General features: G+C 49.0%; 1 protein-coding gene across 1 annotated transcript in view; it reads right to left on the bottom strand.

Moving 5' to 3' along the window:
* Positions 1 to 4,045: 4,045 nt before the first annotated feature.
* TEKT5 (tektin 5) overlaps positions 4,046 to 26,939 on the bottom strand; it is a 38,666-nt gene continuing 15,772 nt past the window's right edge. Inside the window, exons 6-7 of the mRNA XM_027118302.1 lie at positions 8,451 to 8,605; positions 4,046 to 4,435 (exon numbers count right to left, since the gene is read on the bottom strand). Of these exons, the coding sequence (XP_026974103.1) occupies positions 4,222 to 4,435; positions 8,451 to 8,605 (369 nt within the window). The 3' untranslated portion in view covers positions 4,046 to 4,221. The remainder of the gene's footprint in view (positions 4,436 to 8,450; positions 8,606 to 26,939) is intronic.

The raw sequence follows: 26,939 nt of genomic DNA, 5'->3' as shown, positions 1-26,939 counted from the left end.
CCATGGCTGCTGAGCCTGCGCGTCCGGAGCCTGTGCTCCGCAACAGGAGAGGCCACAACAGTGAGAGGCCTACGTAATGCAAAAAAAAAAAAAGCATTTCCTCCTGATTAAAAAGGAACACAGGTTCACTGTAGATAATTCTTAATATAAGCAAATAAGAAACCAGCAGTTACTTACCATCAACTCTGTTAACATTCCAGTGTATTTCAATGCAATCTTTTTTCCTGTGCACAATTTTGTTCTCTGCACTTTTTTTTAAAATTGAAGTATAGTTGATTTACAATGTGGTGCTAATTTCTGTTGTACAACAAAGTGATTCAGTTATACATGTACGTACATTCTTTTTAATATTCTTTTCCATTATGGTTTATCACAGGATATGGAATATACAGTAGGACCTTGCTGTTTATCCATTCTATATATACTAGTTTGCATCTGCTAACTCCAAATTCCCACTCCATCCCTCCTCCATCCCCCTCCCCCTTGACAACCACAGGTCTGTTCTCTTTGTGAGTCTGTTTCTGTTTTGTAGATAAGTTCATTTGTGCCATATTTTAGATTCCACATATAAGTGATATCACATGGTATTTGTCTTTCTCTTTCTGACTTACTTCACATAGTATGATAATCTCTACTTCCATCCATCTTGCTGCAAATGGTATTATTTTGTTCTCTTTTATGCCTGATGTACTCTGCACTTTTAGCCTTACAAGCATATTCCTTCAGCACTCAAGCATTCGGCGAGCTTCATTTTGGTAGCTACTTAATATTCTATGACTTGGTTGTGCTGTATTTTACTTAGCTGCTCTCTCTGCTGTTGGACATATCTTTCAGAGGTTTCCTATGATAACTAACTCTTTAGTGCTTAATCTGAGTCTGCATCTGGGATAGTTTTCTAATGATAGAGTCTTAAGGAAGACATTTATAAGTTGAAGGGTGTGGGTATTTTTAAAGCTCTTGACACTTATTGCCAATTTACTTTCCAAAAGTGTACACCCATGGGTACCCAGGTCCATGGTGTGTTTAGGATGCCTGCTTCCAAAGGGCTTTCCTTATTCTTCATCTGAATACCCTCACTCTTGCACCTCTTTCTGCAATCCCCTTGATGTTGCTTCTTCTGGGCTGTTTGCCTCTCTCTGTGCTCTCTCTGTTCCCTCCTTGGTCCTCTGTTCACTCCAGCATCACATTCCTCCAGTGAACCTCTTTCATGCTTTAGCATCTCCTGCACTAGTCCATCTATCCCTGAGGCTTCGGATATCTCCTGCATCCCCAGGCACAGCCTCACTAGCCTCTCTCTTGAGCTCTAAGTTTACATTTCCACTCTCCTTTCAGATAGTTACACCAGGACATCCCTTAGGCGATGATTCAAACTCCACGCATGAAAGGGAAGTTGTCTACATTTTCTCTGCCTCTATCCATCACCCCACTCACTCCACTGCTCAAGGGCACAGCATCCCCAAGCATCAGCTACTCAAGCCAGCCATCTCTGCCCCATCTCAGTCTCCCACTTGCCCTCTTCAGTCCATACTCTAAGGATTTGGGCCTCAACCACATGAGTGCTCCTCACGCACCTGTCCTGATCCAGAACTTCTGCCTCTTGTGCCTGACATTCTAACAGCTTGGTCTCCCCACCTCCCTCCATCATCCCTCTGCTCCTCATGAGGAATTATTTCTGAAACACTAACCTGGTAATTTTCACATCCCCACTTTAAAGATCCTATGGGCTCCCTACTGCCCATCGCCATGACTCCTTGGGTGCAATGCATGCAAGTCACCCAATAGCATTGCCACTCACTTGTAGGAAAACTGACTCTTCTATCCTCTTTCAAGCGAAATTTCCTCAAGCACGGAGTTTCTATTGGATGCTAAGTAGCCTTTAACACCTCTTTAAGACTCTCTGATCTCCTTTTTGAACCAAAGAAGACTTCAGACAATATTACCTTGGGCAGACAATATTACCTAAACAGACACCATTAGCAGTATTTTGTTTTTTCAACTCCTGGCAAAGCAGGTTTCCTGTTTGCAGTCATGCTATAAATCTGCCTTTTAAAATAAATTTGCCTTTTTTTAAAGTGCAACAATCTAAAAGATTGAGTGAATAACAGTAAAGATGGTACAGACATACCTCGGAGATACCACGCGTTCAGTGCCAGACGATTGCAATGAAGCCAATATCTCAATAAAGCGAGTCATATGAATTTTTCTGGTTTCCCAGTGCATATCAAAGTTACGTTCACATTATACTGTAGTTTATTAAGTGTGTGAGTGCTATGTCTTTTAAAAAGTATATACCTTATTTTAAAAACACCTTATTGCTAAAAAATGCTAACCATCATCTACGCCTTCAGCAAGTCGTAGTAGTAACGTCAAAGATCACTGATCACAGGTCACCGTAACAAATACAATAATGATGAACAAATTTGAAGTATTGTGAGAATTACTACAGTGTGACACAGAGACACAAAGTGAGCAAATGCTATTGGAAAAATGGCACCAAGAGACTTGCTCAGTGCAGGGTGGCCACAAACCCTCGATTTATAAAAAACGTATTATCGGCGAACCACAGTAACGCAAAGTGTGATAAAACAAGAGATGCCTGTACTTGGTCATGGCAAAAATCGTGGAGGTGTTATTTGCTACTCGGAGTCTGGTCCCTAGACTATCAGCATCGTCAGGGAGCTTGTTAGAAGTTCAGAATCTCAGGCTCCACCCGAGACCTACTGACTCAGAATCTGCATTTTAACAGGATCGCCAGGTGATCCGCACGTGCTTTTAAAGGGTTGGGAAGCACCGATGTGAATAATGAACCAGGAAAAAGTCAAAGCTATTTGTCCTTCACGACCTGGCCTCATCCAGTCCTTCTAGATGATTCACAGCCTTTCCAAGGGCCTCTCCATCCCGGGCGCAACTTTCTGCCTCGACCCATGCCATTCCTCTCACCAGAAATACTGTCCTTTTCTCCCTCAGCCTTCTCATCATTCAGGACTCAGCTCTAATAGTAAGTTCTTTTTTCTGTTGTTTGAGATGAATTTCACGTAACATAAAGTTAACCACCTAAAGTGGACCATTCTATGGCATTTAGCCCATTGACAATGTTGTCCAGCCACTTCTACCTAGTCCCAAACGTTCTCGCCACCTCAAAATAAAACTCTGTACCCGCTAAGCAGTCACTTCAATCCCCTCTCCCTGGCAACCACCCATCTGCTATTTCTATGGAGGTGCGTATTCTGGGCATTTCATATCAATGGAATCATACAATATGTGTCTGGTTTCTTTCACTGAGTATGATGTCTTCAGGGTTTATCCGGGTTGTAGCAGGTATCAGTGCTTTGTTCATTTTTAACGGCTGAATAATATTCTGTTGTGTGGGTAGACCACATTTTGTTTATCTGTGAACCCACTGATGGACATTTGGGTTGTTTCTACCTTGTAACTATTGTGATTAGAGTTGCTATGAACTTTCGTGGACAAGTATTTATCTGTTTTCAATGCTCTTGGTTGTATAACCAGGAGTAGAATTGCTGGGTCGTGTTTAACTTTCTGAAGCAATGTCCCTTCTTCACAGAGCTTTCCCTCAACCCTGACCTGCTTCCTCCTGCCCCAACACGGAATGAATTTTGCTGCCCCCTTCTCCCACTGCAATTTCTAAAAATGTCTAGCAAGGCCAGGATCCAAACCCAGGACTTTTGACTCCAAATCCTATTTTTTTTTGCACTGCCCTACATGGCTGACAGTTACTTCCACCTCAGACTGACCTCGTTTTATAGAACAGGCTCAGTCTGGGAGCTTGTTCAAGGCCACTCGGCTCCTGAGTGACAGCTGGTCTCTGGACTCTCAGCTCTGATGTCCAATCTTTGGACACCATGGTCTATACTGTGCTCCTAAATGGACAAACAGGTTTAGAAAAGGTGGCCTCTTCCATTCCTGGCAAGGCTGACAACCTTACAATGCTCCGTCACCGAGAGGGGGTCACAGTCTGTCTCCTCCTGGGATCAGCCAGAAAGGTGGTTCTGCAGCAAGGAACGAGCTCCAGGATTCCTGGCATGGCACATTTATTTTAGCTCTTTATATATATATATATATATATATTTTTTTTTTTTTTTCCCATGATAGGAGGAAAGGAAGAAAATGACTCTTTTGTTTTTCTGACTTTGCAAATTCTATGCTGTGTAAGGAACGTGCATGGAGCGGGGCACCAGGGGCGCCAGGAGCAGCGGCGGCTCAGGGGCAGATCCCCAGGCAGGGGGCGCTGGGGAAGGTCTTCCTCATGCCCATGCACTTCTTGTCAATGCACAGGGTGTTGGCCTTCATGGCCAGCTCGTGTTCCAGTCGGCACTTGGTCATGACCAGCAGCTGCTGCGTGTCCTGCGTCTCCCGCAGCCTCAGCTTGAGGGTCTGCACGGTGTCATTGATGGTGCACACCTCGCTCATGAGCCTGGGGAGAGAGCAGAGGGGAAGGCACGGTTCAGCCAGCCGGGCGGCACAGGTCTCCCTTGTGTCAGGAGCCAGGTGGGAGGGGCTCGGCTGGCAGAGAAGACAGAGGGGGAGCAAGCAGACAGGTGAACACTCAGCAGAGCTGCTGAGGGCAATGAGTGCAAAGGGAGAAGTAGATGAGATGTTCAGGAAAACAATCTGGCAGTTCCTCAGTTAAACACAGACTCGCCAAAGGACACAGCAATTCCACTCCTGAGTATGTACCCACAAGAACTAAAAACAGACACTCAAATACTTGCACAAATACTCGTGGGGCACAAATAACAAGAGTCAACAGGTAGACACAGCCCAAATGTCCATCGACAGATGAATGCATACACAAAATATGGTCTATCCCCACACTAGGATATTGTTGAGATGTAATGAAAAGAAATGGAGCAGCGGTACGAGCTACAACATGGATGGACCTTGAAGACATGATGCTGAGTGAAAGATACCGACACCAAAGCTTATATATTGTCCGATCCCATTTATATGAAATGGTCAGAATAGGCAAATCCATAACAAGAGGTAGTAGATTAGGGGTTGCCAGGGGCTGAAGGGAGAGGGATAGGGAGTGACTGCTAATGAGGATAGGACTTCCTTTTGGGTCAAATGAATGAAAATGTTCTGGAGCTAGCTGCACATTGTAAATGTACTAGGTGCCACTAATGGTATGTTACTTTATGTTGTACGTATTTTATCACAGTTTTTTAAAAAACCCAGATAACAGGGCCAGCCTCATGTAACTAAGATGGTCAGGTGTGATGTCTGCTCTTGGCATCCATCTCAGGTCCCACCTGTGCCCCAGCTGCCGGGAGTGTTGGCTGTTGATGGCTCCTAGGTCCACATGTCTCCAGGGAAGCCAATGGCTCACCAACGGCAGTGGGTACAAAAGGCCATCCCCTGCCTCAGGGTGGAACCAGCTCCGTGGTGTAATTCACGCTCCAGAGTTCCCCGTGGGATCAGGCTGAAGCGGGGCTCCCCTATCCTGAAGCTCTGCACCTGTGGGACCTTCCCAAGGCACCAGGAAAAGCCTTTCTGAGGAGGGAACGTTTGAGCGAATGAGCTGGCTGTGTAAAGATCAAGAGGGAAGCACTCTACAGCCACTGATCTAGAGAACTCTGTGCGATGCTAGTAATGTTCTATATCCGCACTGCTGGATCCGGCGGCCACTAGCCATGCGGAGCTCATGAGTAATTGCAATGCAGCAAGATCAACTGAGGAGCTGGATTTTTCATCGTTTTTCATTTTAAATCATTTAAATGTAAATGGAAGAGCCACACCCAGCTGGTGGCTACTGAATTGGACCGTGTGGTTCTACAGAGAAGAGCACATGCAAAATCGATTGGTCTGGATTTTGTTCTCAGGGCAATGGGAAGGCGCTGGTGAGGCGGTGGGCGCTGAAATGGGGAATGATGTGCTGATTCAGATTTAGGATAACCTCCAGGCTGCTGGGTAAAGATTAGATTGGACGGGGATAAGAGTGGAGGCGGGAGAGAGATTAGGGTTATTTCAATATCCAGATTGAGTGGGTTGAATAGTGTCCCCCAAAAGATATGTCCAAGTCTGAACCCCAGTACCTGTGAATGTGATGCTCTTTGGAAGAAGGGGTTTTTGTAGATGTAGTTGAGTTAAGGATCTTGAGAAGAAATCATCCTCGATTTAGGATGGGCCCTAAATCCAATGACTGGTCTTGTAAGAGAAAGGAGGGGGAGATTTGAGACACAGAGACACACATGGAGGAAGGCCATGTGAAGACGGAGGCAGATGCAGTGATGCAGCTACTAGCCAAGGACCACCAGCCACCACCAGAAGCCAGCTGAGGGGCCGGGAAAGGATGCTGTCTCAGAGGCCCCAGAGAGAGCCAACCCTGTTGATCCCTTGATTTCAGATGCTTGGCCTCCGCAAGTTTGAAAAAATAAATTTCTGTTGTAAGCCACCCAGTTTCTGGTAATTGGTCACAGCAGCCCTAAGACAGGAATATACCTGGTGAGCTGTGACGGTGGGTTGGTTTTGGGGCTGTGCCCTGGGACCCACCTTGGGGGTGGTGGGGAGGGACAGTGAAACTGTGCTCAGGACTGGAGGACACGCTGCTGGGAGGACTTGGGTTGATATCCCAAGGATGAGCACCCCCATGACAAGCCTGAGCTAGAGAGAGGCGACAGAAGCAGCCTGGACACCCTTCTTTCCTGGGGGCTCTCTTGAGCAGTGCTGTCCAGCGATGGAAATATTCTGTTCCGTGCCCCCGGCCACACGTGGCTCCTGACCACTTGATATGCAGTTTGTGTGAATCAGGACCTGAATTTTAAATTTTATTTCATTTTAACTAATTGAAATGCAAATCTAAAGGGACTTTCAGTCTGAGGAATGGAGGGATGGACACGGAAGGGACCTCCATGCTCAGAGAGGGTCAGGAGAAGAGGGGCCACCTGTGGGAGGTAGAGGAGAAAGACCCAGAGGTGGTAAGGGAGGGGATGGAGGGACAAAGAATGTAATGCATGGACGGGGCAATTAAGCTGCTGCAGAAGGCAGACAGCTTGAGTGCTGTTGTCCGCTCAGTTCCCAACACACGTGCATATAGTTGTGCACACACACACACACACACACACACACACACACACACACATGCGCACACACACACATACACATACACTGCCCAGGACTCTTGAGCCAAACACGCCTCATCCATGTTCTCTGTCTACACCCCTTGGTGACACAGTTGGTGGACGGGGAGGCAGGGAGTGTGTCCCAGAGCAGTAAGTCCCCCGGGACAACATCTGGTCCCTCCCCTTAAAGCTCGGTTGTGTGTAAGCCTCCCTGGGGTGGACAAATGGGTGATCAGAGCCTCTGCACCAGGGCTGCTGGAGCCCAACCTGAGCTGATGCAGGGGCAGGTGGAGGAGGGGTCAGGAGAGCTTCCCCAACCCCTCACCCAGGACCTGGACCCCACCCAGCCCAGGTGGGGCAGGACCCTGGCCACACGGCACCCGCTTCTGGGGTGAAGACTTTCCAGGCCAGCAGCGGGCTGAGGAGCAGGTAGCCAGGCCTTCAAGCTCAAAGCCAGGCATCGCTTTGCACCCCACCCCCGACACAGCCAGCTTTTCTGTGTCCCACAAGATTATCTCAGGCAGTAACCAAGGCCGTGCAAACCTCAGCACATGGAACCACCTGGCGTTTTCTCTCCAAATACTTTCCCTCCTCCTTACTTCTCCAGCGCTCTTCTCCACATCTCAGCTCGGAAGGAAGACAAGCCACTGAGTTGTGGGGGCATTTGTTATGCAGCAATAGAGAACGAAGACAGTGCCCCTAGCATGGAGGGAACAGAGCAGCCAAGTGACCAGCCCCAAGTCACACAGCATGTTCATGGGAAACGAATCCCCCATGGCCAATGACCACTTCCTTCCTTGCCTGGTCATCATCCCATTCCAAACCCCTCCTCCAGACTCACAAATCCTGTCTCTGGGGCTGCATGAGTGTTTTGCCCCTCTCCTGTGAGGAGACCCTTTGTCAACAGAAGAAGCCCTCCTTAGCTAAGCGGCACAGGCAGGGTTAGGCTATTCCGAGGGCTCTCAGCTGAGAACTTCACAGAAAGGGCGGTGGAGGATGACTGAGGTGTGGGCTGGGCGCCTCTTTTATGGGAGCCTGGAGAGAGAGAGAGTGACGCCCGCAAGGGCAAGGGCCACATCTCTGGGCTGGGTGGTTCCCTCTTGTTGGCTTTTAGGGGACAGCTGGAGGGTTCCCAGAGCAGAACAGAGCTACAAAACCATCCTCACTTAGATGAGAGGGCTGCAGTGCAGGGGGGCGGTCTCCACGGTGGGGAGGCCATCAAGGGCACCCCAGAGCCCCAGGCCCCCACCCAGTGCCCTGTGGAGTTGTGGGCCTGGACGTCCTGATTGGTGGAGGGTCCGTTTTCCAGACCCAGGCTTCCTGGCAGCTCCAGAGACCCACCCCTCCCCTCTGGCCTCCACCACTCACTTGAACTGGGGCATGTCCCTGCACAGCTCCACACAGGGCCGCCGGGTCCGGCACTCCAGCCTTGTCTGCGCCACCTTCAGCGGGCTCTCCTTGGCCATGATGGACCTTTCCAGCAGCATGATGGTGTTCTCCGTCTGGAAGATCTCCTGCAGCGTCTGCAGAGAACATTTGCGGTATCAGAAGGAACCTGATCTTGAACTTAGCCAGCCATGAGTACCCCCAGAACCGAGTGTTCTCAACAGATGTCACCTCACTGTGGGTGAAACATGCATTCTCCTCCTATCATCACTGGATGCCCTAGATCTGCGAGCAGTTCTAGTTTTCATGGGGCCCCTCCCTTGCGAGAAGGCTCTTTGTGGGTGGGCTGTGCTAACACCCCTCTCAGACTCAGCAGGTCCCAATGGCGAGGTGACATGTGCTCTGTTCCTGACAAGCCTAGAAGCTGTACCCTGCCATGGTGCCCCCCAACATCCTTCCTTTGGCTAATCTATTCGTTTGCTGTCTGTCTCCCTCACTAGCATGTAAGCTCCCAGAGGTCAGGGGCTTTGCCTCGTCCATTGCTGTATCCCCCATTGCCAGGAACAGAGCTTGGTGAGAGTGAGGGCTATCAGATAAAATACAGGACACCCAGTTAAACGTGAATTTCAGACTCACGACAAAGCGTTTTTTATCATATGTCTCAACTACTGCATGAGACATAGTTACACTAAAAATCCACTTGTCGTTGATTTTGAAATTCAAGTTTAACTGGACATCCTGCATTTTTATTTGCTAAATCTGGCAACTCATAGTAGGAGCTCGGTAAATATTCATTGAATGAATGAATGAATGAATGAATGACAGTGGGATCCAGGAGTGTAGATTTTTAGCTAGCTCCCCAATGGTCCTTATGCACACTGAAGTTTGGGAACAGTGTGCCCTGAAATTTATCTGGTCCTGTCCATCTCAGATTTTAATGTGGGGAGCAGTACTTACACGTGAGTATGCCAGCACTCCTGAATGCAGTGGGGACTGCAAGTCTAAGACCCCGTCTCACCTTCAGGGACTTTACAGTCATGTTGTCTTTCTCTTTGCCATGAGCTATGAAACATTCACAAATCATAACAGGTACTGGGATGACTATTTTAGCTGGGTTGGGCCCATATTCTATGGGCAACAAGAAACTGCTTAAAAGATGATTTTTTCCAAAGAATTAAAGTCCTGGCTTCCCTATTACCTTAAGAAAAAAAGCCTACAAGGAGAGCATTTCTCTGCTTCAGGAGAACAAAAGGATGTCCTTTTCCTCCTGGGGGTGAGATGGAGGCAGAGTTGTCTGAGGGCAGGGGGCGGCACTGCCTCTTTCAAAGCCCACCGAGGAGGAAGACTGACCCCTCACCTGGTCCTCAGTGAGCCACCCAGACCAGAGCGACGCCAACCACACGCTGGTTAAACATTATCCCATGAGAATGTTCTGTGCCCAACACGTGGGAAGGTCAACACTCCAGTAAGTGGGGGGAACACCTCTCCTAGAAGCCCTGGGGATTTCCCTCAGAAACCTGCCCTTTGGGTATGCAGATACGCAGAGCTCAGAAAACACCACCCCAGCGTCCTGTGGAAGAAAATTGAGCCCTTCTAAACAGGAGAAATGCTTCTCGGCACCACACTGCCCCGACCTACTACCTAGATGGCCCTATTGGGGGGTACCTACTGCTGGCGTGCAGTGAGGGGGACATTACTGAGGTTTGGGCTGCTGGCGGTGCCCAGCCTGGGATGCTTCTCTCTCGCGAGAAGGCTGCTGCCGGTGGAACCAAAGCCAGTGGCCTGTGGTTGTGCCTACCTTGGCTTCTCCTCTTTGTTCCCTCTCCTGCCCCTCTGGCCCCCAGCTTGGGGCCTGAAATGTTACAAAAGACCTATCGCTCTGTTTTTTAAAAAAATTTTATTGTAGTACAGTTGATTTACAATGTTGTGTTAGTTTCAGGTCTGCAGCAAAGCGATTTAGTTAAGTATATTCTTTTCCATTATGGTTTATTACAGGATATTGAATATAGTGTCCTGTGCATACAATAGGACCTTGTTGTTTATCTATTTTACATATAGTAGTGTGTATCTGCTAATCCCAAACTCCTTATTTATCCCTCCCCCACTCCCTTTCCCCTTTGGTAACCATAAGTTTGTTTTCTATGCCTATGAGTCAGTTTCTCTTTTGTAAGTAAGTTCATTTGTGTCATATTTTAGATTCCGCATATAAGTGGTATCATATGGTATTTGTCTTTCTCTGTCTGGCCTACTTCACTTAGTATGATAATCTCTAGGTCCATCCATGTTGCTGCAAATGGCATTATTTCATTCTTTTTTATGGCTGAGTAGTATTCCACTGTATATATGTACCACATCTTCTTTATCCATTCATCTGTTGATGGACATTTAGGTTGTTTCCCTGTCTTGACTATGGTGAATAGTGCTGCTATGAACATAGGGGTGCATGTATCTTTTTGAATTAGAGTTTTCTCTGGGTATATGCTCAGGATTGGGATTGCTGGATCATATGGTAACTCCATTTTTAGTGTTTTAAGGAACCTCCATACTGTTCTCCACAGTGACTGCACCAATTTACATTCCCACCAACAGTGCAGAGGGTTCCCTTTTCTCCACACACTCTCCAGCATGTATTACTTGTAGACTTTTTAATGATGAAAAGGCCTATCTCTTGAGTCTAAAAAAAGGGCTGACATTCATTCACGTGTTCAATCATTTCTTCATTCACTCATTAATTTACAGATTCATTGATTCGCTTGTTGACTTAACTGCTGACTCGGCACCTACTGGGTGCTAAGCACTGTTCTAGGCAGTGGACACAGCAGTGCACAGAACAGGCAGAAAGACCCATCTTCACAGAGTTACATGCTAATGGATTATTCACCCATTCCTTTGCTCCTGTATGCAACATTTATTCAGCACCCACAAGCCGTTACTACTGTACAACTGCAACCATCTTTACCAGCACAGAAGTTCAAGTTCCTTCCTGTCTGTTAAAAACACATGTTGGATGCCTTTAGTGTGCAGGACATTGGTGGGAGGTACCATCACCTAAGAGGCATCCAATACGTTTCAGTGTTCCAGGAACTCTCGTGTGAGCACAGCAGAGGGACAGGGACACAGCAACACAACAAACGGGAGCTCCTGGAGAACTAAAACCTACTAATTATTTTTTCAAACCTGCTGACCACCTGCAGGAGGGTGAGCACCGCCTCCTAACACTTGCTCATCCCCCTTGATTGACATAAAGCAGCTGGGAAATCCAGAGACTTCTGCAGGCAACAGGCTCCAGCTACATTTTGACAAGCCTGCTCTGCCTTGTGATATGTCTCTTTCTAGCTACTCTCTACTTCTGTCAAGTGCTGTTCGTTTTCCAGCTGTAGAAGTAATATACATTTTTTTTTTTTTTTTTTTGCTGGTGCGGGGGGCCTCTCACTGTTGTGGCCTCTTTCGTGGTGGAGCACAGGCTCCAGTAATATACATTTTAAACGACTTGATTGAAACAGAAGTATAAAGTAAACAGCAGCCCAGGTGGCACGGGGGTAAAATCGCGAAGGCCGCCCAGGCGTGACTGAATTTGGAAAACCCTGTATCATACTGTGTGTCCCCCCTGGGCACCCAGATTCAGCAGGTGAGAGAATTGAGAGGGAGCTGCGGAGCTCGGGGGCGGTGATGGTGGAAGGAGGGTGGTAAGGGGCAAGGGCCACTGTGCAGCCCCCTGCCCCCAGTCTCCTCCTCGGGGCTGGCTTCTGGAGGTGCTGGGGGAGGCGGGGTGGCTGGAACCAACTCTTGGGTTTTTCTTCACCACCCGCTGTCCCCACTGGCATTTCTTGAGCGGGCCTGCCTGGGGATTTTCCACAACAGTAGGGGTTTCCAGAATTGGCTGCTCTGGAACCCACTGAGGACTCACAGCCAAAGGAAATCTGCCCAGGTGGGTCTATACTCTGACATAAAGGTTCTCCGGAACCTCCTGTCCAGCCTCTGTCACTCACTGTCAGGGTCCTCTTCCTTGGAAGGGAGAAAAAAGACACACACACACACTCCGTCATGGGGGCAGCCCCTGATGCCCACCCCAGTCCTGCCAGCCTGTGAACCTCCAAAAGCCCGGGGGGCAGTGACTCAGCCTCCAGAAGTTTGAGGAGTGTGACCCCCAAGGGCCAGGAGACAGAGACCACATGGGCTGACCAGAGGCAGGGGCTGGAGGCAGAATAGCCTTGACCTTCATGCTCAGGAGGAAGTTAGAGTGCCAACACCGAGCTCTGAGCTCCAGGACAGCCTGGTCCCTAGACCCCAAATTCCATGATAGCCCCTAGGAGAAGAGTCTGAAGTCTAAGAGGGTGACGCACACATCTCAGCATGTCCACTCCTGGTATATACTGTAGGAGCTCAGGACCACTAAGGAATACACCTGTCAAGAAGGTTCAGTGAGCTGGCAGCATCTGGGTGCCCATGACCATGGAGACAGACACATTAAAAAACGGTAAATGAGCCGATGGAGGATTTCGGCAGCCAATAGGTGGAGAGCATTAACCTCACATAGGAACAACGGTGGGTCTTTAAAATGATGCAAGGTGAGAAAGCCAGGAAACAATGAGCTACTTTATACAATCCCTTGTGAGGAAACTAAAAATCCATGCACATACAACGGTCATCCACATTTTGTGAGAACGCATTTAAATCAACAGTCCATGTTCACTCAATTAAAGAGGTCATATTCACTCATTCATTCATTACAATGGTCGTCTATGGAAAGTCATCTATGGGAGAAAGGGAGTGACCACAAAGAGTGGGGATAAAAGGGAATAAAGAAACGAGGGGCTTTGTACAAACATATGTGCAAGGAACCAAGGAATATGATAAGCTCACCTCTCTTCAACAGGGTCAAAAGGGAAAAAAATCCCCACAATCCTACCAGATCTAAGGTTTCCTTTTAAAATAACTTTTTTAGTTTTTTTTAAGGGAGAAATTCAATTAAGGACAAAATACTATCTAATAGTAAAGGGTATTAATTCTTAAATTGGTTTGCGCATTAGCATTACCTTGAGAATATTTTAAATTGTGGATGCCTGCCCCCTGCAAGAGGTTCAGATTTCATTGGTCTGGGGTGCAGCCTGGGTGTCAGGATGTCTTAGGAGCTCCCTACAGGTGTAGCCAGAGTCAAGAACCATTGGTGCAGGTGAAACAGAGACGTGCAAACGTTACAAAGTCTCAGAGGAAAGGAGATGGATTACGGACCACAGTTAGGGACTTGAAGTAGCAAATCAAAGCTGTCTGTCTTGGCAGAAAACCCCAAATGGGGTCAAGGGAGTAATTTCATCCCTAGGTAGAAGATATTTTTGGAGATATACATGTGGGTGATCTGTTCGCTATGGGCTTGGGTTTCCAGGAAGGGGTCTAGGGAAGGGGTCGCTGCCTCATCACACGGTTTTCAGGTTTCTGGGGGAAGTCCGATGTCAGCAATTTGAAACCGTGGTGCTCCAACCCCCAGTCCCAGAGCTGAGCCCTTGTCCCACCATGGCTACCCAGGCAATCCAGACCCCTGCCCAGGCAGGCAGGAAGCTCAGGGCACAGGCAGCCTTCCAAGGTGGGAAGGCCTGGGCAAGTTTGCACATGCTCTGCAACTTAGAATCCCTCAGACCCAGGTGCCTGTTACGTACACGTGCACACACACACACACACACACACACAATGAGTGTCTCAAACCTCCACCTCCCTCTGCAGGGGGAGGGAGGTGGAGGTGTTTGAGACACTCACCCGCCTACCTGCCCCCAGAGCTGGTGTATCTCACACACCCACGTCAAACCCAGCATACTCCCACCACAGGGCCTTTGCACGGACTATTCCCTCTGCCTTCCCCAGATATCCACATGGCTCATTCCCTCATTCCCTTCTGGTTGTGGCTAAAATGCTCAGAAGGCCTTCCCTGATCATTTCCTTTAAAATTACAACCCCCAGGAATGCCCTGGTGGTCTAGTAGTTAGGACTCCACGCTTTCACTGCCAAAGGCCCGGGATTAATCCCTGGTCGGGGAAGTAAGATCCCACAAGCATCGTGGCGTAGCCAAAAAAAACCCTAAAATTACAACCCCCAAGCCGGCCAGCACTCCCAATTGTCCAAACCCTGCTTTACTTTCTTTATAGTCCTTACACCTTCTGTCATACTGAGCTTTACTCATTAATATTGTTCATCATCCCCCACCACAGAGTAAGCTCCACGTGGGGAGGGATTTTTGTTTTACTCACTGCTGAATCCCCAGTGCCTAAACCTATCAATGCCTGGGACACAGTAATAATAATAATAACAACAACAACAATATCATCTAACACTTAAAATAGTGTTTACTGTGTGCCAGGCATTTTGCTAAGGGCTTTGTGTATATCGACCAATTAGTAGGTGCTTAATGAACACTTCCTCCCTGGGTGGACCAGTACACACCATGGGGTGTTTGGTTAAGAAGAGAGCACAGATGTTGGCACTAGACGGCCTGAGTCTCTCCAAATCCCAGCCCCAGCACATCCAAGCTGGGTGACCTTAGGCAAGTGTCCTAGGCTCTCTGAGCCTTTCTAGTAAAATGGGGATCATAGCCATTCCCACTCCATAGAGTAGAGGTGAGGCCATTACTGCCAGGCCTGGGAGAAGGAGCTCTTGGAAACCTTAGCAAGTGTACAAACCCCTTCACTGCGGGCACACAAAACTGGTGACACTCGCACTCATTTGCAGTAACTTGAAAAGCATTGGTACCAAGTCCTGCTCTTCCCAGAGCAAGCGTGTACCTGTGTGTGTGTGTTTCTCCCACAAACACACCCTGGAAAGTGCCACGAGGAAGTCATCCTGCCCCTTCTCCCATCTTTCCTTGGCCAGCTGGAGATCTCTTTCCCTCCTTCCCTCTCTTCCTCTCTCCCCAGTCCCTAAGCTGGGGAAGGGCTGCCCTGAGCCCCAGAAGCCCCCTCTCCCAGAGTCCCCAGGGATGTTAGCCTTTCTGCTCCCACAAAACCAAGGAAGTAGGGGGAAAGCTGCCCTGGGGCAGGGCGCAGGCTGGCTCACCGGAGCAGCTGGGCGAGCCGCTGTGGGATTGGCCCAGGGGGTCACCCCATGGGAGGAGTCTCAGCAGCCTTGGCCGGAAGCTGGGAAGGAGGGGGTGGGAGTGGAAGGGTCACCTCACTCCCCTCCCCAGGCCCTAGCTCTGGGCCCTGTGCTGCAGGCTGCCTGCCAGTCAAGGTTGTGAGACTATTCTCAGCCTCCCACATACCGTGCATGGGGGCAGGTCACTTCAGCTCACTGAGTCCCTCCGTGATCACACAGATCTAGGTTCAAATTCCAGCTCCTGCTTTTCCCCGCTGTGTGACCTTCAATGGGTCACTTAACCTCTCTGTGCCTCATGCAATCATGCATTCAATATCTACTGAGCCCTTCACTCAGTAGCCCCTTCTATGGGGCCAGACACTGTGCAGGGCGCTTGTTCTCTTGTCTGTAAAGCCAGTACGACAATAACAACTCACCCCCCAGGTTGCTGTGCAGATTAAATGAAATAACGTGTATGAAGTGCTTAGCCCAGTGCTGGCATATGCCATGGGCTGTCCTGCCTCCCCACCCTACCCCCAACTCCCATCCTGCAGCGTTCAGTCTGTTAGGAGATTTTTCCTCTGTGATCATTGGTCTTTTTTTTCTTTTTAATGTCAGGCAATCTGAAGAAACTCAGATTCGTTTGACTGAATTTGTCTTTGCAGGCAGACCTCCAGTCCAGGGCTCAGGGTCAACCTCCATCAACCCACTTCTTTGGGTGTAAGGGGTCAAGGCAGGGGTCACCTGCGCAGTCGAGGAGCGTCCTCTTTCTCAGCCTCTGGAATGTGGCTCAGAGGCGAGTCAGCTCAAGGCAGAAGGTGGGCCACATCCCCCCATCCCCCTACCGGCTTGGGGAACCAAAGGTCTTTCTGTTAACAACCCCTACCCGCTCCGCTCCAGGCAGATTCCCAGCCACAGAAGCCTCCATGCAGGCTCTTGGAGGTAAGAGCCCTGGGCGGGAAGTCAGGAGACTAGGGTCCTGTCTAAGCCCCAATGCAAACCAGCTGTGGCGCTCACTCCCCACTCAGAGCCCTGGGCTGTGGGGAGGGGCCCAACTTCTTCATCCAGTGAATGAGGACTCGAGGCCTGTCTTCCTCACTGGCTAGGGCACTGCAAGTGCTCCCGGACCACGTACGTGCTCTAACCCATCACCCATCAGCCCCGCGTGCCCAGAGCCACTGCCTCTGAGATCCGCCTGAGAGCTGTTAGCCGCAGGTATGGCTGTGTGTGTGTGTGTGTGTGTGTGTGTGTGTGATTTTAAGTCTTCAAGTCAACCCCCCTCAGATGGCTGGGAGTCCCCAACACGCAGCCTTCCGGAGCCTTTTGAAGATGCTGTAGACAGTGGACACGTTTTTCTGTAAAGGTCTGGGTGGTAGATATTTTAGGCTTTAGGAGCCATATGGTTTCTGTCACAACTGCTCAACTTGGCCACTGCAGTGCAGAAGTAGCCCCGGACAATACGTAAATGTATGGGGGGGATCTGTGTTCCAGTAAAACTTTATTTACGGAAACAGGCGGAGGCGGGGTGCAGATTTGGCCCTGGGGCTGGTAGTTTGAGGCCCCCGCTGTAGTCCCTCACAGAGGAAGTCCTGGTCCCTCTAAGCAGCCCAGCGCACACAAGGCTGCTGCGCCTCCGAGGTTTCCCACGTACAGAGAGAACAATTTCTCTAGCTCCTCGCTACTCAAGGTGTGGTCTGTAGACCAGCATCACTGGATTCTGAGCGCTTGGCAGAAATGCAGAGACTCTCAGGCCCTACCCCAGACCTACGAAGGAACCGTGCATTTTAACAAAACGCTCAGGTGATCACAGGCACATTAATGTTTTAAAGCAGGACATGGTCATGTTTGTAGTTTGAGGCAAATCTCTCCGGCTGCCATTTGGAGGGTGGACAGAGGGGACAAAGGAGGGAAGAAGATGGCCAGTGAGGAACTGAGAGGCAGGAGGGCCCACACCAAGGCAGGATGGAGAGACACAGAAGGAACGAGTTCACAAGACTATACAAATGGGGAGCACTGGTAATGGCTGGGGTGTGCCAAGGGAGGAGGGGCAGCCCCTAAAATCAGGAGGGGCCTCCAGCCTGTGTTCAAATGCCAGCACCACAGGACTGAGCATGTGGCCTTGGCAAAGTGCCAAGCCTCTCTGAGCCTCAGTTTCCCCATCTGTATAATGGAGATAATAACAGTATCTACCTCAGAGGGTGACTGCAAGGATTGATTTAGGTACCCCATGTTTAGCACAGTGGCTGGCACCTAACAGGCACTCTATAGACCTCAGCACTTTCTATCCATCCATCTATCCATCCATCCATCCATCTATCCATGTATCCATCTATATACCCATCCATCCATCCATGTATCCATGCCTCCATCCACGTATCCATCCATCTACCTACCTTCTACCTTTTATCCTTTCTTCTTTTTTTCTTAAGTCAAACCAGGAGACCAAGGCTTCTCAGTCCTGGCACTATTGACATTTGGGGCTGGGTTATTCTCTACTGTGGGGCGCCCCATGCACTGTAGGATGTTTAGCTGCATCCCTGGCCTCTACCCACTAGATGCCAGTAGCACCCCCTACCAAGTTGTAATAACCAAAAATGTCTGTAGACGTTATCAGATGTCCTTGGGGTATAAAACTGCCTGTTGGAAGGCCACCGATCTAGTGGTTATTATTGTTGTTGTTAGGCTGTGGTGGTGGGAGTGGGGGAGATGTTCACATTAACTTAAAGAATGAACTCCAGAGCGGAACACCTAGATTCAAATCCTGACTCTGCCATTTACTTGCTGCGGTGGGTGGGGGTGGGGGGCTTTAGGAAAATACTTGTCTTCAGTTTCCTCATCTGTAAAATGGGGCTAATAGTAATCCCTTCTTCATGGGGTTGTAGGAGGGAAGATGAGTTAATGTTAGAAAAGCACTTAGAACTCTGCCTGCACAGAGGAAGGTTAATATGTCTTTTGTGGTGATGGTGAATTTTTTTTCTCTCTCCTGCTACTTGTAATCGGATGGCAAACTAGACCGTGATCGTCCACCCTCAGACCTTGTTGGGGTTCCCAGCGTGGGGAAAGGGTGAGGTCTGAGCTGGAAATGGTCTCTGGTCTTGAATGGGGTGTGAAAAGCACTTGCCAGGTCTGCCTCGGACGAAACCAACCTCGGCTCAGTGGAAAAGGGCGCTGATATTCCTGGCTGGAGTAGAAATCCACCCAAAGCCTTTGAAAGGGGGAATGTGTTTGGCAGAGTTGTTGGCCGTGTAAAACTATCTGCCTGCATCTTGTCTTGTGACAGTAGAGAAAGCTTCTAGGCTTTCTCTAGGGCTGGGAAATTATTTTTGATGTGGAGGGAAAAAACAGATTTAGCAGTTCCAGCCGGCTTCTGGGTGCTTTGTGCAACCTTGCAAATTTATTGTTTTCCAAATTGCATGAAGCCAAGGGGTTTCCAAGGAGATGCCTGGCTCAGTGCGGCTCCCCAGCTTAGGAAGGCAGCTTGGAGTCCTTTTTTTTGGTCAAACGGTGGAAGATTTTCAAGCGCGGCCAAGCCCAGGGGCAAGAACGAGTTGAGGAGGGCTCCAGAGGGACTTGGCCAGAAATGCAGGGCGTGAGAGTGCCAGAGCATTTTTTTTTTTTTTACCATTTTTATAGTTAATAGTCAAACTCGGCACTCCTGACGTTTGGGGCCACAACGTCTTTGTTGCGGGAGGCTGTCTCGTGCGTTGCAGTGTTTAGCAGCCTCCCTGGGCTCTACCCACTATCTATCTGGTAGCAGCACGCTGCCCCCCGCAAGTTGTAACAAACAAAATGTCTCCAGACATCGGCAAATGCCACCGGGGAGTAAATTCAGCCCGGGTGAGGATTACGACTCTGGAGGAGAGATGTTGAGTCAACCCTGCTCGCAGTTGTTTCTGTCCAGAGGCGGCCGGCTGCCTTCAGACAATGCCAGGCCAATACAAGTATCAGCTGCTCAGAGGCCGTCTTGGGTCAGGGGTCCTGAAAGTCCTGGAGGGGTGGGAGCTCCCTGCTAGAGAGGATACTTGTATGATTCTGTGAAAATTCATGGAAATCTACTAGCTCAGGCCCCCGAGGTTCTTCTTCTTAATGCTTATCACAATTTTTAATTAATCATGTATTTACTTATTTTTTTTAAATTGGTCTCTCCCACTAGAACATAAGCCCCACTGAGAGCAGGGATCATTGTGCCCCCAGCTCCTAATTCAGAGTCTAGCAAACAGGATGTGCTTAGTAAATACCTCTCAGGGACGGAGGGAGGAGAGAGGAGATTAGAAAACATTTGTTGCACGTCTACACCTGGGAGGCACATCTGGAGAGCTGGTTAAAACTCAGATGGCTGGAGCCCAGAGTTTCTGATTCAGAAGGTCCAGGATGGGGCCCAAGAATGTGCACTTCTAACAAGTTCCCAGGGGATGCTGATGATGCTGGTCCGGGGACCACACCTGGAGAACCACTGATCTGAACTCTGAACCTTTAGCTCTCAACCTTGGCTGGGGAGTTTAAAAGGTTGGATGCCCAGGCCACACCCCAACCAATTAAATCAGAATTCCTAGAGATCAGGGTGATTCCAACGTGCGAGGGTTGAGAACTGCTTAGCTGTACCTTTTCTTTCAATCCTCGCAGGATTATTCCTCTCTCAGAAATTAGGAAATCGAGAATCAGAGGAGTTACTTTACCAAATCCAACACTGGTCTTTGGATTCCAGAGGCCATATTCTTTCAGTCACTTTGCTTGTCCCTCCCCGTCAACAGGTTATAAATCAGACCATAGTTTTGTTTTTTGGGTTGTTGTTGGGTTTTTTTTTTTTTTTTTTTTTTACCATTTTTATAGTTAATAGTCACTGAGCACTTACAAGGCGACCAGTCCAGTGTGGATGCTCTTATTCTCAGAGCAAATATTTGCCAACCATTATTGCTCCCATTTGACAGAGGGAGAAACTGAGGTACAGAGAGGTGGGGCAATCTGATCTTGGTCACATGGCCAGGAAATGCTAGAACCAGAATTGAACCCAGCCATCTGCACTGCACTATGGGGCTCACATGTGAGAGAAGAGTGTCAAGATGGAAGAGGAATCTGGACTAGGATGAGGCAAGCATATGTGAAAGCCAGGTGTATAGGTGAGGCTGGGCAGCAGGTCCTGAGTAGGCAAGGAGCTGAGGACCCAAAACTGAACAAGTCACAAATTGGAAGAAACTAGGAGATTGCTGGGACACACCCATACCCAGGAGGTGCCAAGTCAACCCTCTGCCTCCGCCAGGCTTGCATCTTACATTCTTCTTGTCTCAGCAGCAACCAATCCCGGTGATTGCCCCACCCAGGGCTTCCAGTCAAAGCATACGATTGGCTAACACCAACTGCAGAGGGCAGTAATGGCTTCCTTGAGTATCAGTGGTCCACAAAGTGAGCTCCAAACTACCTCATTTGCACTGTCCTCAGCTCCTACCCGGGCCATGCTGACCCACGCTCATTTTCGGCCCCCTCTGCTGTCTGGTCCCTCCAGCATCCTGCATTTGTTGGCTGCCTTCCCAGCTCTGGACCTTGGCCCTCTTTCCCTGATCCCAGCCGTTCCTCTCTCATTTGGCACAGTGTCACCGTGGACAGACAGCGGTGACCCAGCACCCCCGCCCCATCATCCCGCCGTTTCACAGCCCTCAGAACTGCCCGTATCTGAGCTCTCGTGGACCCCTCAACCGGGTGTCCCCAGGCCCATACCTCCCAAGTACAGTGATGAGACCTGAGCCTACATGACACCAGGGAGCCTTTGATCCCTCTTGGTACTAAGGTGAGCATCAGGCAGAGAGACCTACTGAACACAGCCCCGAGGCCTCTCCTGAGGGTTACCTTGGAAACCCTCTACACACCCACATACCCAAGCATGTCTGAACAATTATTTATCTACTTCTTCAAATCAACTCCTTTTTCAGCCTTGAACAAATGTATTTGAAATGGCATCTTTATAGCATTGCCACACATGGAAAATGAGTATCTCTTGCCATTGATAGAAAGTACCATCACAGTAGAAAAGATGGAAAGAAAGACCTTGATTCTAAGTTCTGTTGTCTTTCAAAGGTTCAGTGCCAGCTTGAGGCTTGAGGCGTGGCTGGAAAGGGGGATTCCCAAACAAAAGAGCGATGGCAAAGACAGATTAGCGTCACATCAAGCCTTGTTCCTCGACACTATTGGGAGGATTGATGGAGGGAACTTGAAACGAGAACTTTCTCACTAGGATGCAATGGTGTTTAAGGCCTGGCCCGGCCCCTGCTCACCAGAGGCAGGCGGGCCGGCTCCACATCCCCTGGGCTGGGCTGGTTTTAGAAACGAGCCGTCAGGAGCTTGTCTGCGGGCACTGGTGCTGGAAGGGATCCGACTGCTTGCAAAGCACAAAAGCTTTTCCCACTCCACCACGGGTTCCAGGCCTCGTTAGGCAAACAGAGGGGCTGGCGGCAGGCGCTGGGGCCCTCAGATGGCGACTGCGGGCCGTCACCCCACAGACACGCGCCTTCCTGCCCTGGCGTTGCCTCCTGGGGCAGGAGAGGTTCTGCTGGTATTAATGACCAATTGGAAGTCGAAACCCCAAAGAAACTTCAGAGTAAAAGCAAAACGTTTCAAGGGGAAAACTCAGAGCCCCTCTGGGGTCTCTACAGTCCTTTCCAGGCCTGGCTGCTTTCTTGCGGTTCCTCCAGTGCACAGAGCAGAACGTGCCAAGGTACAATCCTGCTGGAATCAGGCAGGTGATGCAAATGCGCAAAGGGGGCTGTGAGGGAAGACCGCGGGGACTGAGCCAATCGGAGGGCCCGGGCCCTGTCCAACCAGGGGCTGTGGCCGTTCAACTCCTGTTTGTTGCTTCCCTGTAGGAAAGTGGGCTCGGAATTGCTAGAGCCACCCATTTTTCCAGAGATTCTAGAAATCTGAACTTCTACATAAAATCTCCATTTTTTACCAAGATATTAAAAAAAACAAAACCTGAGAATGCATAGAAAGGTATGTACGTGAATGTTCATAGTAGCTTCATTGGTAACAGCCCCAAACTGGAAACAACCCTAATGTCCATCGACAAGTGAATGGATAAACAAATTGTGGTGTATGGATACGATACATACCAGGGGTGTATACATACAATACGGTATCCATACAAGACACAGGAGTAAGAAGGAACAAACTAGGAATCTCAACTAAGCTGAGTGAAAGACGACTAATGAAAAAAGAATGGATAGGGTATGGTGCCCTTTATGTAATTATTCTAGAAAATGCAAATTGATCTTCAGTGACAGCAGATCAGTGGTTGTGTTGGAAATGAGGGAGGGAGCGATGACAAAAGACATAAGGAAACCTTTTCGTATGTTCACTACGTTGATTGAGGTGGTGGCTTCACGACATATACGTGTTAAAGCTTCTCAGATTCTACACTTGAAATATGTACAGTTAATTATGTGTCAAGTAAAAACAGAGCTGTTATAAGAAAAATGTGAGAGGCCAAATAATAGGTGGGTCAAGTTTAACCCCTGGACTACAGGTGTTTATCCCCTGATTTAAAAACTAGTCCGTCTGCATTACCTTAGACTTCACTGAGCTCCATGCATTTTGGGAGGCGCTGCCATTGCAAAGGTGAGGGGTGCTGAGAAATTCTCATGACAGCAGTGGTGCAGACAGGCCTGGCCACGGTGAAGATGGTGACCCAGGGACACCAGAGAGAGCCTGTCACCTGCATTCTCCAGCTAAACTCTCAAGGTTTTCTGAAAAATCTAAAGCAATTGAACTTTTTCCCTCTGTCAGTCTAGTCGGCCTATTCTAGTATCGAATGTCCTCTCAACAAGCCTCCAGCTAAACAGGTGGCTGTATCAAAAGCAAACAGAGGGCTTCCCTGGTGGCGCAGTGGTTGAGAGTCCGCCTGCTGATGCAGGGGACACGGGTTCGTGCCCTGGTCCGGGAGGATCCCATGTGCCACGGAGCAGCTGGGCCCGTGAGCCATGGCCGCTGAGCCTGCGCGTCCGGAGCCTGTGCTCCGCAACGGGAGAGGCCACAACAGTGACAGGCCCCCGTACCGCAAAAAAAAAAAAAAAAAAAAAAGCAAACAGAGCCATTAGGAGATCACAGCAATGGTCCAGGCAAGAGATGGTAGAGGCCTGGGGCAGGGCGGAAGCAGAGGAGGGCATGGGGAGTGAGGAGATTCCGAAAGTAGAACCAACAGGGTTTGCTGGTGGAGGGGATGTGAGATGGTAGAGAAAGAGGAGCATCTAAGTGGACTCCAGAATTTGGGATTGAGCCCCTGGAAGCTTCTGGAAGCATCTGGAAGTGAGAGCCACCAACTGAGATGGTTGGAGCTCCAGGTGGAGGAGGCAGTAGGGTGAAAGTTGGCTCCTGTTTGCTACAAGAAAGCCTACAGCTTGCAGGGGGCGGCGTGCTGTTGAGAGGAAGCAGAGAAATCCGACGCATCTCTCCGACAGCCCAGCCGAGGCCGCACTTCTGGCTTATCCTCCCCAGCTCCTAAGGTCAATTGCCCCGACCACATTAATAACCAAGATGGAAAAATGAGATTTTGATTCAAGGGCATGCATCCGGGAGGGGCGGCAGAAATCCCAGAGGGGTGTTTGCATCTGCGAAGTCGGGCGGGGAAGATCTATGGGATGGGCCGAGCGGGCCTGATCCCTCGAGGGAGGAATGGCTGGGCTTGGCTGGGAAGCTTGGAAGCAAAATGCAATTAGAGAAAATCTGGTTAGAATTGGATGACTGTGGCTTGCCTTTTGGAAGGATTTGGTTCCCCCAATATTTTGAGTTTGGGAGAGAGAGGCAGGAAGAAGGAAGGAAAGAAGAGAAGGAGACAGCTTCTTGGTCAAAGCCAACTCGCTTCACAACCTGCACTCTGCCTTACCTCCCACCGGTGGTACTGGCAACTTCCTGAGGCTGTTCAACATGCATATGCTCAGGCCCAACCCCAGACCTGCTCAGTCAGAATCTGCATTTCGATGCAGTCTCCAGGTAACATGGGTGATTACTGCACACAAAGTAATACCTGAGATGCACAGGTCCACTTTGCTCTTCTCCAACAGTCAGGTTTTCACCTACCATCCTTACCATTACGGCCATATCCCCTCACACCACCTGTGACATGATTCACAATCTTCTCAAGGCAACTGGCTTTTTAAAAAACAAAAATACAAACCTTAAATGCATTTGTTTAAAAATAAAACTATATCACTATCATCAGTGGAAAATCAGCATCATTTGCCATAATGGAAATAACCATAAAAATGCACGAACAAGATGAAAGTAAAACCATGTGACTGAAACTCTGGCTGGATACAGCTGCCTGCCCAAAGCTCTCAGCCCGAGGCCGGCGCTCTCTGTTTAAAAGGGAGATCAGACGGGGTTAGAGAGGTGAGGAAGGCCGTCTAGTATCCGATCAAGACTCTCCTCTCGAGAGCATCACAAGGATTGAAAAGGGACTGAAGAAGGAATAACTTTCTCACTGTGTGATTTGGTGATATTAACGCTGCGTCCGTGTAACACACCTACCGGCATTTCCCCTGCTGGGGCCTCGTTCCCACAAGTGTAGAATAAGCGCTATGCTGTAGCAGCGTCCCTGCCCCCGTGCCCCCTCCCCCCAGGTCCTTGCACCTTGCCCTCCACATTGAGTCTTCCACTAAAAGGCACCTTGGACTGGGCAATTGGATGCAGGGTACTTACGCTCATCTGGAGACACGCCCCTCCCCCACCTCCCACCCCGCACTGGGGCCCTGGTTCTCAGGAGCCACCCACTCTGTGGCTATCAACTGACTCAGCCCAAAGAGGTCACCAGCCCTTCTTTAAGCAGTGGTCAGTGTGACTGGTTGATACCCCAAGGCCCCAAAGTGTGAGGACCCAGGACAAGTTACAAGGCTTGGGGTATGGCCTTGGGGACAGAACCCCAGGATCATGGTGAACATGACCAAGACAGCCAAGGCTGTCTATGCAGCCCTAAGCCACTGGGGCATTCAAAGTCTGCATGGGGAACTGTGGAGACCTGGCCTTCCAAAGTGGATTCCTATGACCACCTGGGCAATAATTGCTTTGCAGCACAGGTAGGGATGGGGGCCTAGAATTTTCCAGAAATGCCTCTTGCCAAGGGGAATCAGGCCAAGCTCAACAATTAATAGCTGAAATTTTAAAGAGAGCATTTCAGATCCTCCAGCTAAAGCAAACTGTTGAAAGGTGAAATGGTTGCTATATATTTATTTTCATTATATCAACTCTTTCCTTTACTATCTTAGAAAAACACTATGTGAGATGGTCACCAACCAGAAGACAAGTGAAATGTCAGTCGTGTCATGTTGGGGTCTGGCGTATCTCAAATGGGTGCTCACTTACTTGCAAAGCAGCTGGTTATTAAATAATGACTATTAATAAAAATCCACGTGGTAGCAAAAACTCTGTGATCAGCAGTGATGGAGCTGCTAGTAATAATTCCAAACTTCCGTGGAGAAATGTGGATAGGGAAAAGGGTATGCACCCCACCCCACTCAGAAGATCCGTTTTCTCTCCATCAATAATACTAATACTTACAGTTACCTTTTACTGAGTGTTTACTGTGTGCCAAGCACTAACAGCTCCACAGAGATCAACTCACTAATCCTTACACTATCATCACCAAGTAGGAATTCTTACTCCTTGTTTCACAGATGAGAAACCAGCCACCAAGTCCCACCAAAGGACTTGCAAAGGAGTTCCCAAGTCACCTCCAGGCTTCAGACTCATGTGGTAAAACTTGCCAATGAACTGTCTTTGATCCACTATAGAAAATGCCTCATTAAAAGAAAACACTTGCACAACAGCCAAAAGGCGAAAGCAACCCAAGCGTCCATGGAGGAATGAATGGATACACGGCACATACATCCATGGAATATCGTTCATCCTTACAAAGGAAGGACATTCTGATGCAATCTACAACATGGATGAACCTTAAAGACATTGTGCTAAGTAAAATAAGCCAGACACAAAAGGACAAATACTGTATGGTGCCACCTATATGAGGTACCTAGGCAATTCATAGAGACAGAAAGTAGAGCTGGTGGTTGCCAAGGGAGAGGGGAATGGGGAGTCATTGTTTAATGAGTACAAAGTTTAAACACAGGGTTCTTTTCACTTTGGGAAGATGAAAAATTGTTCTAGAGATGGATGGTGTTGAAATCTGCACCACATGTGAAGATACATAACACAGAACTCTACACTTAATAATGGTTGCTATGGACTGAATGTCTGTGTTCCCCCAAATTCAGATACTGACACCCAATCCCCATTGTGACAGGATTAGGAGGTGGGGGTCTATGGGAGGTGATGAGGTCATCAGCTCATCAATGGGATTGGTGCCCTTATGAAAGAGAGATCCCGCACCTCTCTGCCGTGTGAGGACACAGCGGGAGGACAGCATCCATGAAC

This window comes from Aethalodelphis obliquidens, unplaced genomic scaffold (assembly GCF_003676395.1).
Source record: "Aethalodelphis obliquidens isolate GAN/ISIS:26980383/991018 unplaced genomic scaffold, ASM367639v1 scaffold18, whole genome shotgun sequence".
Taxonomy (NCBI): Eukaryota; Metazoa; Chordata; class Mammalia; order Artiodactyla; family Delphinidae; genus Aethalodelphis; species Aethalodelphis obliquidens.
This window is presented reverse-complemented; position numbering and strand designations above follow the sequence as displayed.